The sequence below is a fragment of the Mirounga leonina genome, unplaced genomic scaffold, assembly GCF_011800145.1.
Source record: "Mirounga leonina isolate KUSES-001 unplaced genomic scaffold, KU_Mleo_1.0 Mir_91, whole genome shotgun sequence".
NCBI classification, from domain to species: domain Eukaryota; kingdom Metazoa; phylum Chordata; class Mammalia; order Carnivora; family Phocidae; genus Mirounga; species Mirounga leonina.
The window spans coordinates 30,779,216-30,791,620 of NW_023270839.1; the positions used below are offsets into that span (position 1 = coordinate 30,779,216).

The window sequence follows — 12,405 nt, forward strand, 5'->3', positions numbered from 1 at the left end:
GTGGTGTATTTTCCTAAAAGGACACTCTGCCACACTTCCTCCAGAATTATGGAGACTTATATGTACACCATCCATTGCTAGTGCTTGGGAGATTAAAGAGAAGAGACAAATGAACTACTATGTACCAGGACAAGCACTGGATGTAAGTTTTTTCTAACACTTGGAAAAGTTACTGTTATCCCATTTGCAGATGGGGAAAATAATTCTCAGCAAAGTAAAGAAAGCAACCTGTGCCAGAGTTAGAATTCAAATTTGGGTTTGCTGGACTCCGCCATTCTTTTCCCACTATCCTTCAATTCTTTCTAGAAAAAGGTAAAGACCTGAGGACAAGGACAGTGAATGGTTAGAGAAATTATAAAGATACCTATTGCTCATTTCTTGTTTCCCCATGACACCATTTCAGTTTGTGCTACTTCCATTAAAGATTACAAATGTATTTGCAGTTAACATTTCCTTAGCTATCCTAAAACAAGAATGCCAGTATTATGGTTCAACATGTCTGTCTTCCTACAGGGTACTCACTAAACCACCTGAAAACGTGGAAGAAACCAGCTCTCAGTTTCCTGTTTTTATCGAATATGCTCCTTGCCCTCTATACTGGTTTAGTTCATCAACGGGGTACTCTTGATGTCATGACTCATATTCAAGAACTCTGTTACAATAATCCCAATAAATCTCCAGCTTCAGTATTTATAATGATGCCCTGCCACTCTACTCCTTATTATAGGTAATAAAAGTTGTTCCACTATGTGCTATTAAGAAAATGAAACGAACTACTTCAAAATTCCTTTCAGGTTCCTGAGTTTAATTGATAACTGATCAAATGACTAAGAAATCTGAAACTTCTATCCATATATATTCACTGAATTTTAAAAGCTACTTGAAGTAGGTCAATAAAAATCATATATCACTTTTAAATAAAATTTTAAAATATGAATGACTTACATTTAAATGATCTGCTTTAAATGTAATATAAAATATTTTAGAGGTTATTTGAAGGTAACCGTATTAAAAGAAATTACCATTGAGCTTACTACAAATCTTTGTAATACATCTTCTATTTTTAAAATTTTTAATTAATCTCAAAACACTAGATTCTACGCCACATTTACTGCTGGACCACTGCCCTGGTCTTAAACCAGTCTTTTTTTAATCTCTATTTATATTAGTTGTTCCACCTATAAAAATTAGGAAATTCAATTAGATGATATTCTAAGCTTGAATTAAGTATTTCTGAGAAATACAACACTAAAACTGCCTTTACTATGCAGGACATTTAAACAGAAATCCATCTGGTCCTCTGCTTCCAATTGCCTAATAACAGTACAAGGTTATGTAAAGCAAACTGCTTTCCTTGAAAAAGTTCTACATCTACTTAACCTGGCTTTAAACAGTCTGAAGTTAATTTTCCATGTGCACATTCAATTAACTGAGTATCAAAGCTGTTATCATTTTAAGATAAGTAGAGTTCTGCAAAAGCGTTAAATTAACTGAATCATTAATGCCAATCATTAATACACAATTTGGAAAGTTGGGACTGCCTAGCAAAAGCCACAGGTTAGATGTCCGACCCAAATACCCCTTCAAATTGAGGTTCACCTACTATATAAAAAAGACTAGAGCTGAGAGCAGGACACTCACTCTCCCTCCATGCTCACATTAGCAGTAACTCGGCAGAGAACAGGAATTATAAAGACTTCAAGATGCTTTCCGTACATGGTTGTATAGCTGATGTCTCAGGCTTTGAGTAGTTCATCAAGTTCTCATCTTACATTTTTCAAACTGCACAATGGAGCAAAAAATATCTATAATGCCTACTTTGGAGTAGAAAGCTTACAGCTGTTTTCTCAGCTTTGTTTTGGTTTTCTCCCTGAAGCAAGACCTTCCTCTCCTAAATTATACAAGTCGTCAAGTGTTAGGTCTTGTGTAAATTTACTTTGTATGCAGTTCATAGATAACATAAACCTCTATCACATGTTTATTTTTCCTTAGGCAGTTATAAACATGGCTTATGCCGGGCCCAAGTAACTGGCTTAAGTTGTCATAATTCATCAATCCATCTTTTTTACTGCAGTCTAGTCTTTCTATGCCACAATAAAACCATTACTTACTTGGATTTGAATCAGTGAACATATGCTGCTCTCTATCACCCAATCTATTTATATAAATATAGAACAACAACAACAACAAAACCCATACAGGAACCACCTTTCAAAGATGTGATCCATCCCCTTTCAGAGCAGAAAGGGAAGAAAGCAAGAATCCTTTTCTCTGGTTCATGAAGTTTTCTACCTTGCCAATTAAGCCTATGGATAATTATTCTCTTAATAAGTCACCCACTTCAGGCCTTTCCTGGAAAAGCATACTAAGGTTGGAGAATATGGGGTCTCCCACGCTGCTGACTTTCTATCCCATCTTGAAATGGAGTTTCATGCATTAGTTTGGACTTGAAGGCTGCTGCGCAGGCACGTGGTCTAAGAATCCTACTGTACATCTCTGAGAAAACTACATTAAAGGCTTGCTTCTTAACCTTAATGGGACCCAGTTTAGATTCAGACTTCACATTTTGTTATGTGAACATGATAAATCTTGAGAGTAATTGGAAAACTTTCACCTTTTTAACTTCATGTAACTATAATGGTAACTTTCTCTTTACAGCCATGTCCACTACCCACTTCCAATGAGATTTCTCCAATGTCCCCCAGACCTGACTGGAAAAAGCCAGTACCTTGATGAAGCAGATATATTCTATCTGAATCCCTTAAACTGGCTAGATAAAGAGTTTCACAGTGATTCAACATTGCCTACTCACTTGATCATCTTCAGCATTTTAGAGGAGGTAAGGAAACATGAAAAAGGGGAAAACTCACTATTTCACCTCCGGTTTAGCACTCAGGTAAACAGACAACGTAACTTTTTTATGGTTCCTTTCAAGCCCCATATTTTGTAATTGGTTCTTTTCCCTGGTCAAAATCTATCCCAGTTCTATAACTACCAAGATATATATGTTACTTACCATGAGTTAATTCTTTATTAAGAAACTATATTGCTTTGGGGCACCTCGGTGGCACAGTTGGTTAAGTGTCTGATTCTTGGTTTCGGCTCAGGTCATGATCTCACAGTCATCTGAGTCATGAGATTGAGCCCTGTGTCAGGCCCGTGCTCAGTGCAGAGTCAGCTTGAGATTCTCTCTCCCTCTGCCCCTCCCCACCCACTTGTGCTCTCTCTCCCTCTCTAAAATCAATTGATTAAAAAGAAACTATAGTTTTATTAAGAAAAAAGTGGTAGAGGCACAAATCAGGTCATTCTAAAATTCTTGAAACAGTACTCAGAAAATGTAGCCTTTATTTACTTAAACATTTATTTACTTCTAGGAAATAAGTGCTTTCTTAATTTCAAGCAACTATGAGAGAACTGCTGTGTTCTTCCACACTCACTTGCCAGAAGGTCAAACTGGAAGTCACATATATGTCTATGAACGGAAATTAAAGGGGACACTCAACAGAAGATAAAATTCTGAACTGTGTTTAAATCTTTCCTAAAGAAATAGATATTGCTGGGTACAGACATTCAGATGCTGCATAAATATGCCTGTAAACACTGCGTAAGATTCATGTAACTAGCAAAAAACCACTGAACTGCTTTACCAAATATCACAAAGTATAAAATATATTAATACAAATGCCAGATTTTAAATAAAGACCTTTAGTTTTCCTCATGGTGTAGTTTTATTGTTTCTTCCACAATATTCAGATGTTCAAGAAATTTCACAAAAGAACAAGCAAGCAAGCTCATAAGAAGGCAGCAAATTCTTCACAAGTCAACGGGCTCGAACCCACAAAAAGACAAGAAGCAGGTGTAAGATTATAGAATGTTAAAGATGAAATTCCATCAAAATGTACTTTTTTCAAGCTCTACTGCAAATTTAACATAAATATCAGTGTTAATTACACTTTGTCATATGATCTGAACTTGCTTTAAACTCATACGTTGAAAGGAAGACTCATTTCATGCACAAAATCTGTTGCATGCCCGGCTTCCTTAAAACTACAGTTGAACATTTCCAGTGCCAAAAAAAAATTCAGCAAAGCTAAACTATAAGGAAAATGCAAGTTAGTAAGCTTTTGCTTGATGCTTCTAAATAATAAAGTCATCAAATTGATACTTAGAAATGATAGACATTATCTTGATAATTTCCTTTTAGTTTCAACACCAAACACTGTAGAAAGCATCCATGTTTCTGTTACCGTTTTCTAATTTAACTTAATCATGATGATCAATATTTAGGGTCAAAAGGTAACTGCCCCAATTCTATTTCAAGATTTGCCATGTGTCTTCCATTAGTGCGACCGTATTTATGCCATTTACCTTCCCTTTTATAAGGTTGTGGCTGAGGGTGCTTCTGCTCTTGTTTTCGATGCCTGGAGTTTTCAATATTTACCATACGTTGCTTTTTATCTGGTCGACTGAAAGCAGTAAACACATTTTTCATCTATGTTAGAGTTAAATTTAAACAAGAAACAATTTTAATGTTTTTTTCTCCATTAATCTATTATCTGAACACTCTGAAAAAGGATGTTAATCTGAAGTATAATCCTAACACAACCATACCAAAAAGATTCAGTATTATACTTTTATCCTACAGAAAAAATAGACAAACATACTGTAGTGGCAAAAAGGGGAAATACTCAACAGATTAAATAGAAATGTGACAATAAAATAATGAGATGTGTTTCCATTATTTCTCCTCTCGTTCAAAATCAATCCCTCGCCATTGGCTTCATCCCTCAGCTGGAATATGTATATATCTCCTACAAACTAAATAAAGTCTCTTTTTCTTTTTGCTCTCCTACAGCCACAGCTAAGGTTCATAAACAACATCTATTTCTACTGCTTTCCCCAAACTCCCTATGATCAGGCTGCTTCTGTCACTACCTCACTGAAACACTCCATAATGCCATTCACAGCCACCCAATTCCCAACCAAGAAATCCAGTCTCTTGTTTAAGGTTTAAAGCACTTGACATCCTTATATATTCTTTTCACTTGAGATGATCTTTGGATTTTCTTGCCGCCACACTCTGGTATTCTCAGCCTTCTTTCTCTACAACCCCGTAGGTGTTAGTGTGCCCCAGGAGTCTGATAAAACACCCCCAGCCTAGACAATCTATACACGCATGCACACACACACACACACACACAGTCTGGGCTAGAAAGAGTCCTGTAACTAATGGCCAACTAATTCTTTCCACTTGGCTGTCGATAGGTAGCTACAAGCACAATTCTCTTTTCCAATTCCCCTTACCCAAAACATCTGGTATCCCTTATCTTAGTGATGCCACTATCCAACTAGTGACCCAACCCTGAAATCTGCAATTGTTACTTTCTACTTCTCTTTCACAAGAAATACCACCAATTTTACTTATTATATATTATATATTATTCAAATTATATATTATTCAAATCTGTCTCCTTCCCACTCCTACTATTACCCTAGTTCAGATACTCTTCAGCTCATGTCTGTATTTTTCCAAAGACCACCGGCTAGCTTCTAGCTTCACTCTTTCCAACCAACCCTCCAGGCTGTTGCCAGTGATCCAAAATGCAATGAGGCAAGTCCTTTAGCACAAAATGAGGTCCTTCAGATCTTCACAAAAGATCTGTATCTTTTCTTTTCATACCCCAGCACTACCTTGCTTCCTTAAAGTGGCCTGTCTTCACTTCTCCAAATCTATGCAAATGAAGTTCTCTTTGAGAGAGAATGTCCTACTCTATCTGCTTAGCAAATTCCCAATTCGCCTTCAAAAACCAATTTAAAGTGCAGTTCAAAGATCACTTCACCCTGAAGCCTTCCCAAACATCTCCAGGCTGAGGCCGCCATATACAATGTGCCTCCAATACCTCCATTTCATTTCTTATATTTACCTAACTCTCCAAAAGCTTGTGAGCTCCTTGATGACAAGAATTTTTCATGTTTTGTCAGGGCAGCCTCACAATGTTTTGCTCATTTAGGCACTAGATATTTGAAGACTAAAGACATCAGAATCAGTCTCATTATTTTATAGACACATTACATTTATTCAAAAAAGATAAATATAACTCAAAGATAAAAAATAAAGCTAACATTTGAAGATTAGGCGAGTTTCATGTTACAGAATATAAAGCTGATAAGCGAGTTATTTTTAGAAATTATGTATATAAACACACACATTATAACTTGTGGCTTACTAAGTTTGCCTCTACCTTTATGAACAATAATTGTATAGTAACTGTATTAAGTATCATAATTTAGTTGGTAAATGGAATAGACAAATAAGGGGGCCAATTCAAATTGTTACATATGAGCTCTTCTGATTTCGGACTGAAATCTGTATTGTTCACCCTAGCTTCCCAAAGTGAGTAAATAAATAAAAGACCAAAGAAAAATCATTTCACTTAAGATGATTATCTTTTCATATAAACTAGAATGAAAAGAAACAAGAGGCTAAAATAGGATTTGCATATCCTTAGCTCATTTTTAAGGCAGAAATTAAACTATTTGCTCAAGTCAAACTGATCATATGAAATTTTCAGTTTGTAATAGCTATTAACTTAAAATTCTATCTTTCAACTTAATTTATTCTAAATTCTCTGGCAATAAAGTACTTTTACAAATAGCACTTTTTTTTTCCTTTACAAAAAGTACTTTAAGGATAGTAACAATCCAAGATGTTAAAATGATAAAAATGCTACCCAATCTATAAATGTTAAAAACTATTATAATAACATGGTGCTATGTAAACCGACCTGGGTCCATATGGAGGGGAAAGAGTGTGACCAAAGAAGTGTCTATATATATATCCATCCAACTTCTCAAACACTCCATCATTATCTACTTGATATTCCTTCATGTCTTTAAGATAATCTTTAACATCATTAACAAAGTCAGTGAAGAGCTTCTGATCATGTATAAAGACATCATTTAGGAAAAACTTATTGATGAATTGATCAAGTTCTTTCCAATGATGAAAACTATCCAGTTGTTCTAATAAATACCTTTCAATTAACTGTCTAAATTCATCTATCCTTACAGGATTCAACACTTTCATATTAAAAAGGTTAATGGATTCCTGTTGAGCACATTCAAATACACCAGAACAAGACTTTCTGAAAGAATCATAATTTTCACTACAGTCATGCTCGGCACTGCATTTCTGTGAATTTGTATTTTTTCTAAATTCTTCAAAGTGAATTGGCTTTTCTTTCCTTCCCTCTCTTTGCAGAGTAGGGCCTTTATTCTGGTTTTGTGTACGTGCCTTATACTGTGGGTGTAAATATTCACTAAAGACTGTTGTTGGTTTTTTAGCTGCTGCTTCTTTTGTGGCACTAAATCTTTTATTGCCCTTTTCATCAAAGATATTCTTGGTAGTATCTTTGAAATGCCTGAAAGTGGATTTAACTGAATCTGAAAATTTTTTCAGATTTTCTTTCACAGCTTCTTTAGCCTGTTTAATTTTTTCTTTATGATGCCTCACAAATTCCTTGGTAGAATTCTTCATGGCATCAAATGTTTCCTTAACTGAACCCAAAAATGTTTCCTTTGATTTATTTTTAGCCCTGTGGTTTCCTCTGCTCCCTTTCTTTTTTCCATCGGTTTCTTGTTTTGTATTTTGATCTTTTGCCTCAATATACAGTCTTTCCCACAAATCAGAACGCTGCTGTTCAAAGTTTAGCTTCTGCTCCAGCTCAGTGAGTCTTTCCCGTAAGACTTCTATTTCCTTTTTTTCAGTCAATACATTGGGAGAGTCTGGGTTGCCATATGACTCACTAGAGCTTAACTGCTGGAGTTCCACCTTTAAAGCCATGGTTACTAGTCGTTCTCTCTCCAGTTCCCTCCTTAGCATCTTTGTTTCTGCCGAAAGAGTCTCCCTCTGATTAAGGAAGCTGTGTGTCTTCAGCTTTTCTTCTTCCAGATGCTGCTTAAGTTTCTGATTTTCTGTGACTAATTCAGTACCTGTCCCTTTATCTTCCAATATCCTAATCTGTTCTCTTAGTTTCCTTAACTCTTCCTGTAATAAAGACAAGGCTTTTTCTTCCTTCTCCAGAGATATCCTTAAATACTGATTTTCTGTATCAAGGTTCTTTTTCTGAGTTTCAAAGGACATCTTCTCTTCTTCAGTAAGGGCCCAACATCTTGCAAGGTTTTCCTTCAAAGACTAAATTTTTTGAAGAGAAGAAGAATGCAAATGCTTCATTTAAAAGCTCAATTCAAATCTTTAAGACATAATCCTATGTAACCAATACTCATAAATTTTTAGTATCTATTTCTGCAGAGACTATCCTTTATGTAGTGTATATATATATATATATACATATATATATTTGTAGAGTATATATATATGTATTTCAATACATAAAAATCAGAAAATACAAGGTTCATATGCAAGAAAATGCACAGCACAGAGCTACATCAAAATAATAACAAGCACGCTGGAAGGATTTAAAAACTGGAAAAAATGAGCTAGAGCCTGGTTTATCCCTAGTAAGATTTCTAAAATAGAGCTAGGGGTACTTCTGATTAGTGTTTATTAGTGATTACTGATTATTTTCCATAATCATATGAAAGCCTTAATGGTTTCTAGGCCCACTTAAAAGTCAGGAGAAAAGGAGACTGGTCTATCTTCTGACTACAGAACTCCAATCTCTCCTGAGAAGTCTCCTAAAGAGAATTTAGGCAGGACTAAAGGCTTCTCTGACCCTTGGGTGAAGGACATGATCTTTTATAAAAAGGAAAATTATAGCTAGAGATGACCTGAGGATTCAAAAAATTCTATTTATATTCTCGGCACTCTTTGAAAGGAAAACATTTCAGTAATCTTAGTCCTATCTGAAAGATCTTCACCCTGTGCCAATTAACATCCCAAAGTAAGTTCAGGTAAGTCCTACAAGTTCTCTCAGCACTTCTTAGAGGACTGAATCTTGGTAACATTTATAACTAATTTCTCCGATTTCAAATAATCTTCTGAAGAGAATATCACCAGATTAGCAATGTAACTCTGAAGTAAGCACCCTTGAAAGAGAGGAAACCATGTTCAATTAGGTTTACAAAATTTTGCTGCATTTCAAAGTAGCCTTGAATATCTCTTTCAACATATATATTAGTAACAAACTTTCACCAAAACAGCAAGAAACTAAACAATATGCTTAAATAGGCTAATGGTTATAGCATTATCCAGTCAGTTAAAATACCTTATATATAAATCAGCAAATGATCCTTAAATTTTACTTAATTTACCACAGACATTACAGTTATCCCATTTGAATCAGACCAAAAAATCGGATATATAGAAACAAAAGAAAAATGTCCTTTAGGAAAATGACAGTATTTCCACTTGAAAATAACCATCTGAAATGGATGGTTCGCTATCTGGTTCATTAGTCATCAAAGAACAAATTAAAATTTAAAATTTCACAATAACCAGGGGTGCCTGGGTGGCTCAGTCGGTTAAGCATCCTACTCGATTTGGGCTCAGGTCATGATCTCAGGATCCTGAGACTGAGCCTCGAGTTGGGGCTGAGCGTGGAGCCTGCTTAGGAGTCTCTCCCTCACCATTTGCACCCCACCCCCCTGCCCTGCTTGTACTCTCTGTCTCTCTCTAAAGAAATTTGTTTAAAAATTTCATTATAATCATTTCATCTGGAGAGAAAACAAGTTTTGAGTACCCAACAGAAGTGGACCATGGACACTGGGGAGGGTATGTGTTGTGGTGAGCGCTGTGTATTGTGTAAAACTGATGAATCACAGACCTGTACCCCTGAAACAAAGAATACATTATATGTAAGTAAGTAAGTAAGTAAGTAAGTAAGTAAGTAAATAAATAAATAAATAAAAGAAGTGGACCATGGAGTAGTACAGACTAATGTAGCATTATCTTTAAATGCAAAAGCACAAGGGACCACAGAATGATTGGAGGGTATATTCTGCATTCAGTAAACTTCATAATCTTGAAGTGCCTGATAAGCAAATCCTGGGCAGGTCTCCCATGAAGCTTCAAAATCCAAACCACATTTAATAGTTGGAGGTAAGAGGCCTACAAGAACCGACTCAATAAAGATCTATGCAGAGTCAGTCTTCTAAAAGCCAACATCATCCTATGGAACCAGAAACCATGGTGGTGAAGAAGAAAATGCCTACTCTTTTTATAACATCCTTTGATCAAGGTAGGAAAAACTACACTATTTACAAATAACTTCAGTAGTCCCTGCCTGAAAAAAGACATAATCCAGATGTCAAGTGGGATTCTGTCTTCTAAAGAAATATAATCATAGCCCTATAAGGAATACATAAATTGTGAGGGAAATTTGGGGGGAATGGAAGGAAAAAGGAACTGTTTACTTTTCTACCTGAGTTTTTTCTACAAGCCCTATACCCTTCTTGTGAAGAACCAGAGAAGAGACCAGCTATTACACTGGTCCTCATAAACCCACACAGGTGTTAATGGACAGCACAGTCCTGCTGATGTTAGGTGAGTTTAGGGAGGCAAGTATAACATGCTCTCTTTTCCATCAGACCCAATGAGAAACTGAAGAAAAAGGACTGGCTGATTATTTCCCTTGATCGGGGAAAGATCTTAGAGAGAGGCTACAAACTCTCCTTTTTCTCACTGACTGAAAATGTTTTGTTAGTTCTGTAAAAATAATATTAATAATGTTTCCTATATATATTATTAATTAAAAATAATGTTAATTATAGTAGTTAGAAATAACATCTTTGAAGTCAAATAAATTCAGTTTTGCCAATTGCTAGCCTTGGAAAAGTTAACTTTTTATTTTTTTTTAAAGATTTTATTTATTTATTTGATACAGAGAGAGACATAGCAAGAGAGGGAACACAAGCAGAGGGAGTGGGAGAGGGAGAAGCAGGCTTCCTGCTGAGCAGGGAGCCCAATGCGAGGCTCGATCCCGGGACCCTGGGATCATGACCTGAGTCTAAGGCAGACGCTTAACGACTGAGCCACCAAGGTGCCCCGAGAAGTTAACTTTTTTGAACCTCTTTCCCATCTATGAAATGAAGCTAATACTTGCTTAATTCACAGGGCTATGGTAAGCAATAAGAGAAATACTATATGTGAGGTACTCGCAATGACTCGGACACAGTTAAGTAATCAACAATTACAGTATTATTGTTACTACTGACTCACTAATCTGCTTTGTACTTGTATCTGAATAGTCCTAGAATTTTATTGGCTAACAATTCTTTTTCATAAAGTTTGTTAGTAGTACATACCTTATAATCTATAAAAGATTCTTGTTCCTGTTGACACTGGGAAAGATAATCCTTCATATCATTCAATTCATCTTCATGTATCTTTCTGACTAACTGTTGACGCTTCTGAATCTGAATTGTGCCTGAAAAATGAAAATTTTTATTAGGGATATACACACACACACACACACACACATATATATATATATATGAGAAATGTTATGGTGACCAATATTTTAAAACATATAATAAAACACTTAATCTGTATATATTTAACTGATTAATCTGGATAGGATCATTTTAAGGCCAGCATTTCACAGTTCTATAAAAACTCTGATTATATAAACAAAAGATTAAGTAAAATCTCATGGTGTCATTCATCAAATGGTGGTGGATGGATGTTAATATAGATCAGCCCAAGTAGGTTAATATATATTTTTTTTTATTTAGCATACACCAAGGGACATTTAAGTAGTTCACTATCCTTTTGACTAAAACAAGCCAACCTACGTTACTCTTAAAAAAATTAAAAAAGCTTTTATTTTTAATCTTACTATATCGAGGGCACTCAAGTTTGTTGTTTTTGAGAGATTGTTGCGGTACATAAAGTGTTGTCTTCAGCAGGGAAAGAAACAAACCATGGAATCTATTGACAGGATGTAAGTCAATAAGGAAAAATAAGAATGTCTCTTTTTTCTCACTCTATTTGCCTAGTAAATGATGTAACACAGCCCATAAAGTACAACAAGGAAAAAACTGGCTGTGATTACTCACTATTCTCACAGCCAAATCGTTTAAGAGTTCTGCATTAGTTAGGTCTGTCCTAGAGTACCATCACCCCCATCCCTGCGGTGATAAATCTTAAACCAACTATAGGATTCCCTATATTTTCACCCTAAAAACTAAAATGTTAATTTGCCAAGACATGCTGTTCACGTGCTGCTACATGCTTCATGCATGAGAGAGAAAAAAAAAAAAAACCACACACACACTGAATCAAAAATAAAGCAAAAGGCATTTGGCAACCTTGACCTTAACATCTACCAAGTGGCATACTATTATTATTAAGATGTCACAGGATTTTGTAATGAAAGGATGTAATGATAGCTTACTATTTCTTCCCCTACTGCTAAAAAAAATTAACTTTCAATTTCTTCAATA

General features: G+C 35.4%; 2 protein-coding genes across 6 annotated transcripts in view; one reads left to right on the top strand and one right to left on the bottom strand.

The window, feature by feature from the left end:
* Positions 1 to 11,295, top strand: part of PIGB (phosphatidylinositol glycan anchor biosynthesis class B) — a 46,307-nt gene extending 35,012 nt beyond the window's left edge. The window contains exons 10-12 of one of the 2 annotated variants that reach the window (XM_034993862.1): positions 514 to 727; positions 2,659 to 2,839; positions 11,075 to 11,295. In XM_034993862.1, the coding sequence (XP_034849753.1) occupies positions 514 to 727; positions 2,659 to 2,839; positions 11,075 to 11,092 (413 nt within the window). In that variant the 3' untranslated portion in view covers positions 11,093 to 11,295. Of the gene's footprint in view, positions 1 to 513; positions 728 to 2,658; positions 2,840 to 3,374; positions 3,719 to 11,074 lie in introns of those variants that run through there. The other variant, XM_034993861.1, reaches the window with a different exon arrangement.
* Positions 3,710 to 12,405, bottom strand: part of CCPG1 (cell cycle progression 1) — a 41,469-nt gene continuing 32,773 nt past the window's right edge. For all 4 annotated transcript variants that reach the window (XM_034993857.1, XM_034993859.1, XM_034993858.1 and 1 more), the window contains 3 exons: positions 11,266 to 11,387; positions 6,786 to 8,194; positions 3,710 to 4,466 (listed from right to left, as the gene is read on the bottom strand). In XM_034993857.1, the coding sequence (XP_034849748.1) occupies positions 4,277 to 4,466; positions 6,786 to 8,194; positions 11,266 to 11,387 (1,721 nt within the window). In that variant the 3' untranslated portion in view covers positions 3,710 to 4,276. The remainder of the gene's footprint in view (positions 4,467 to 6,785; positions 8,195 to 11,265; positions 11,388 to 12,405) is intronic.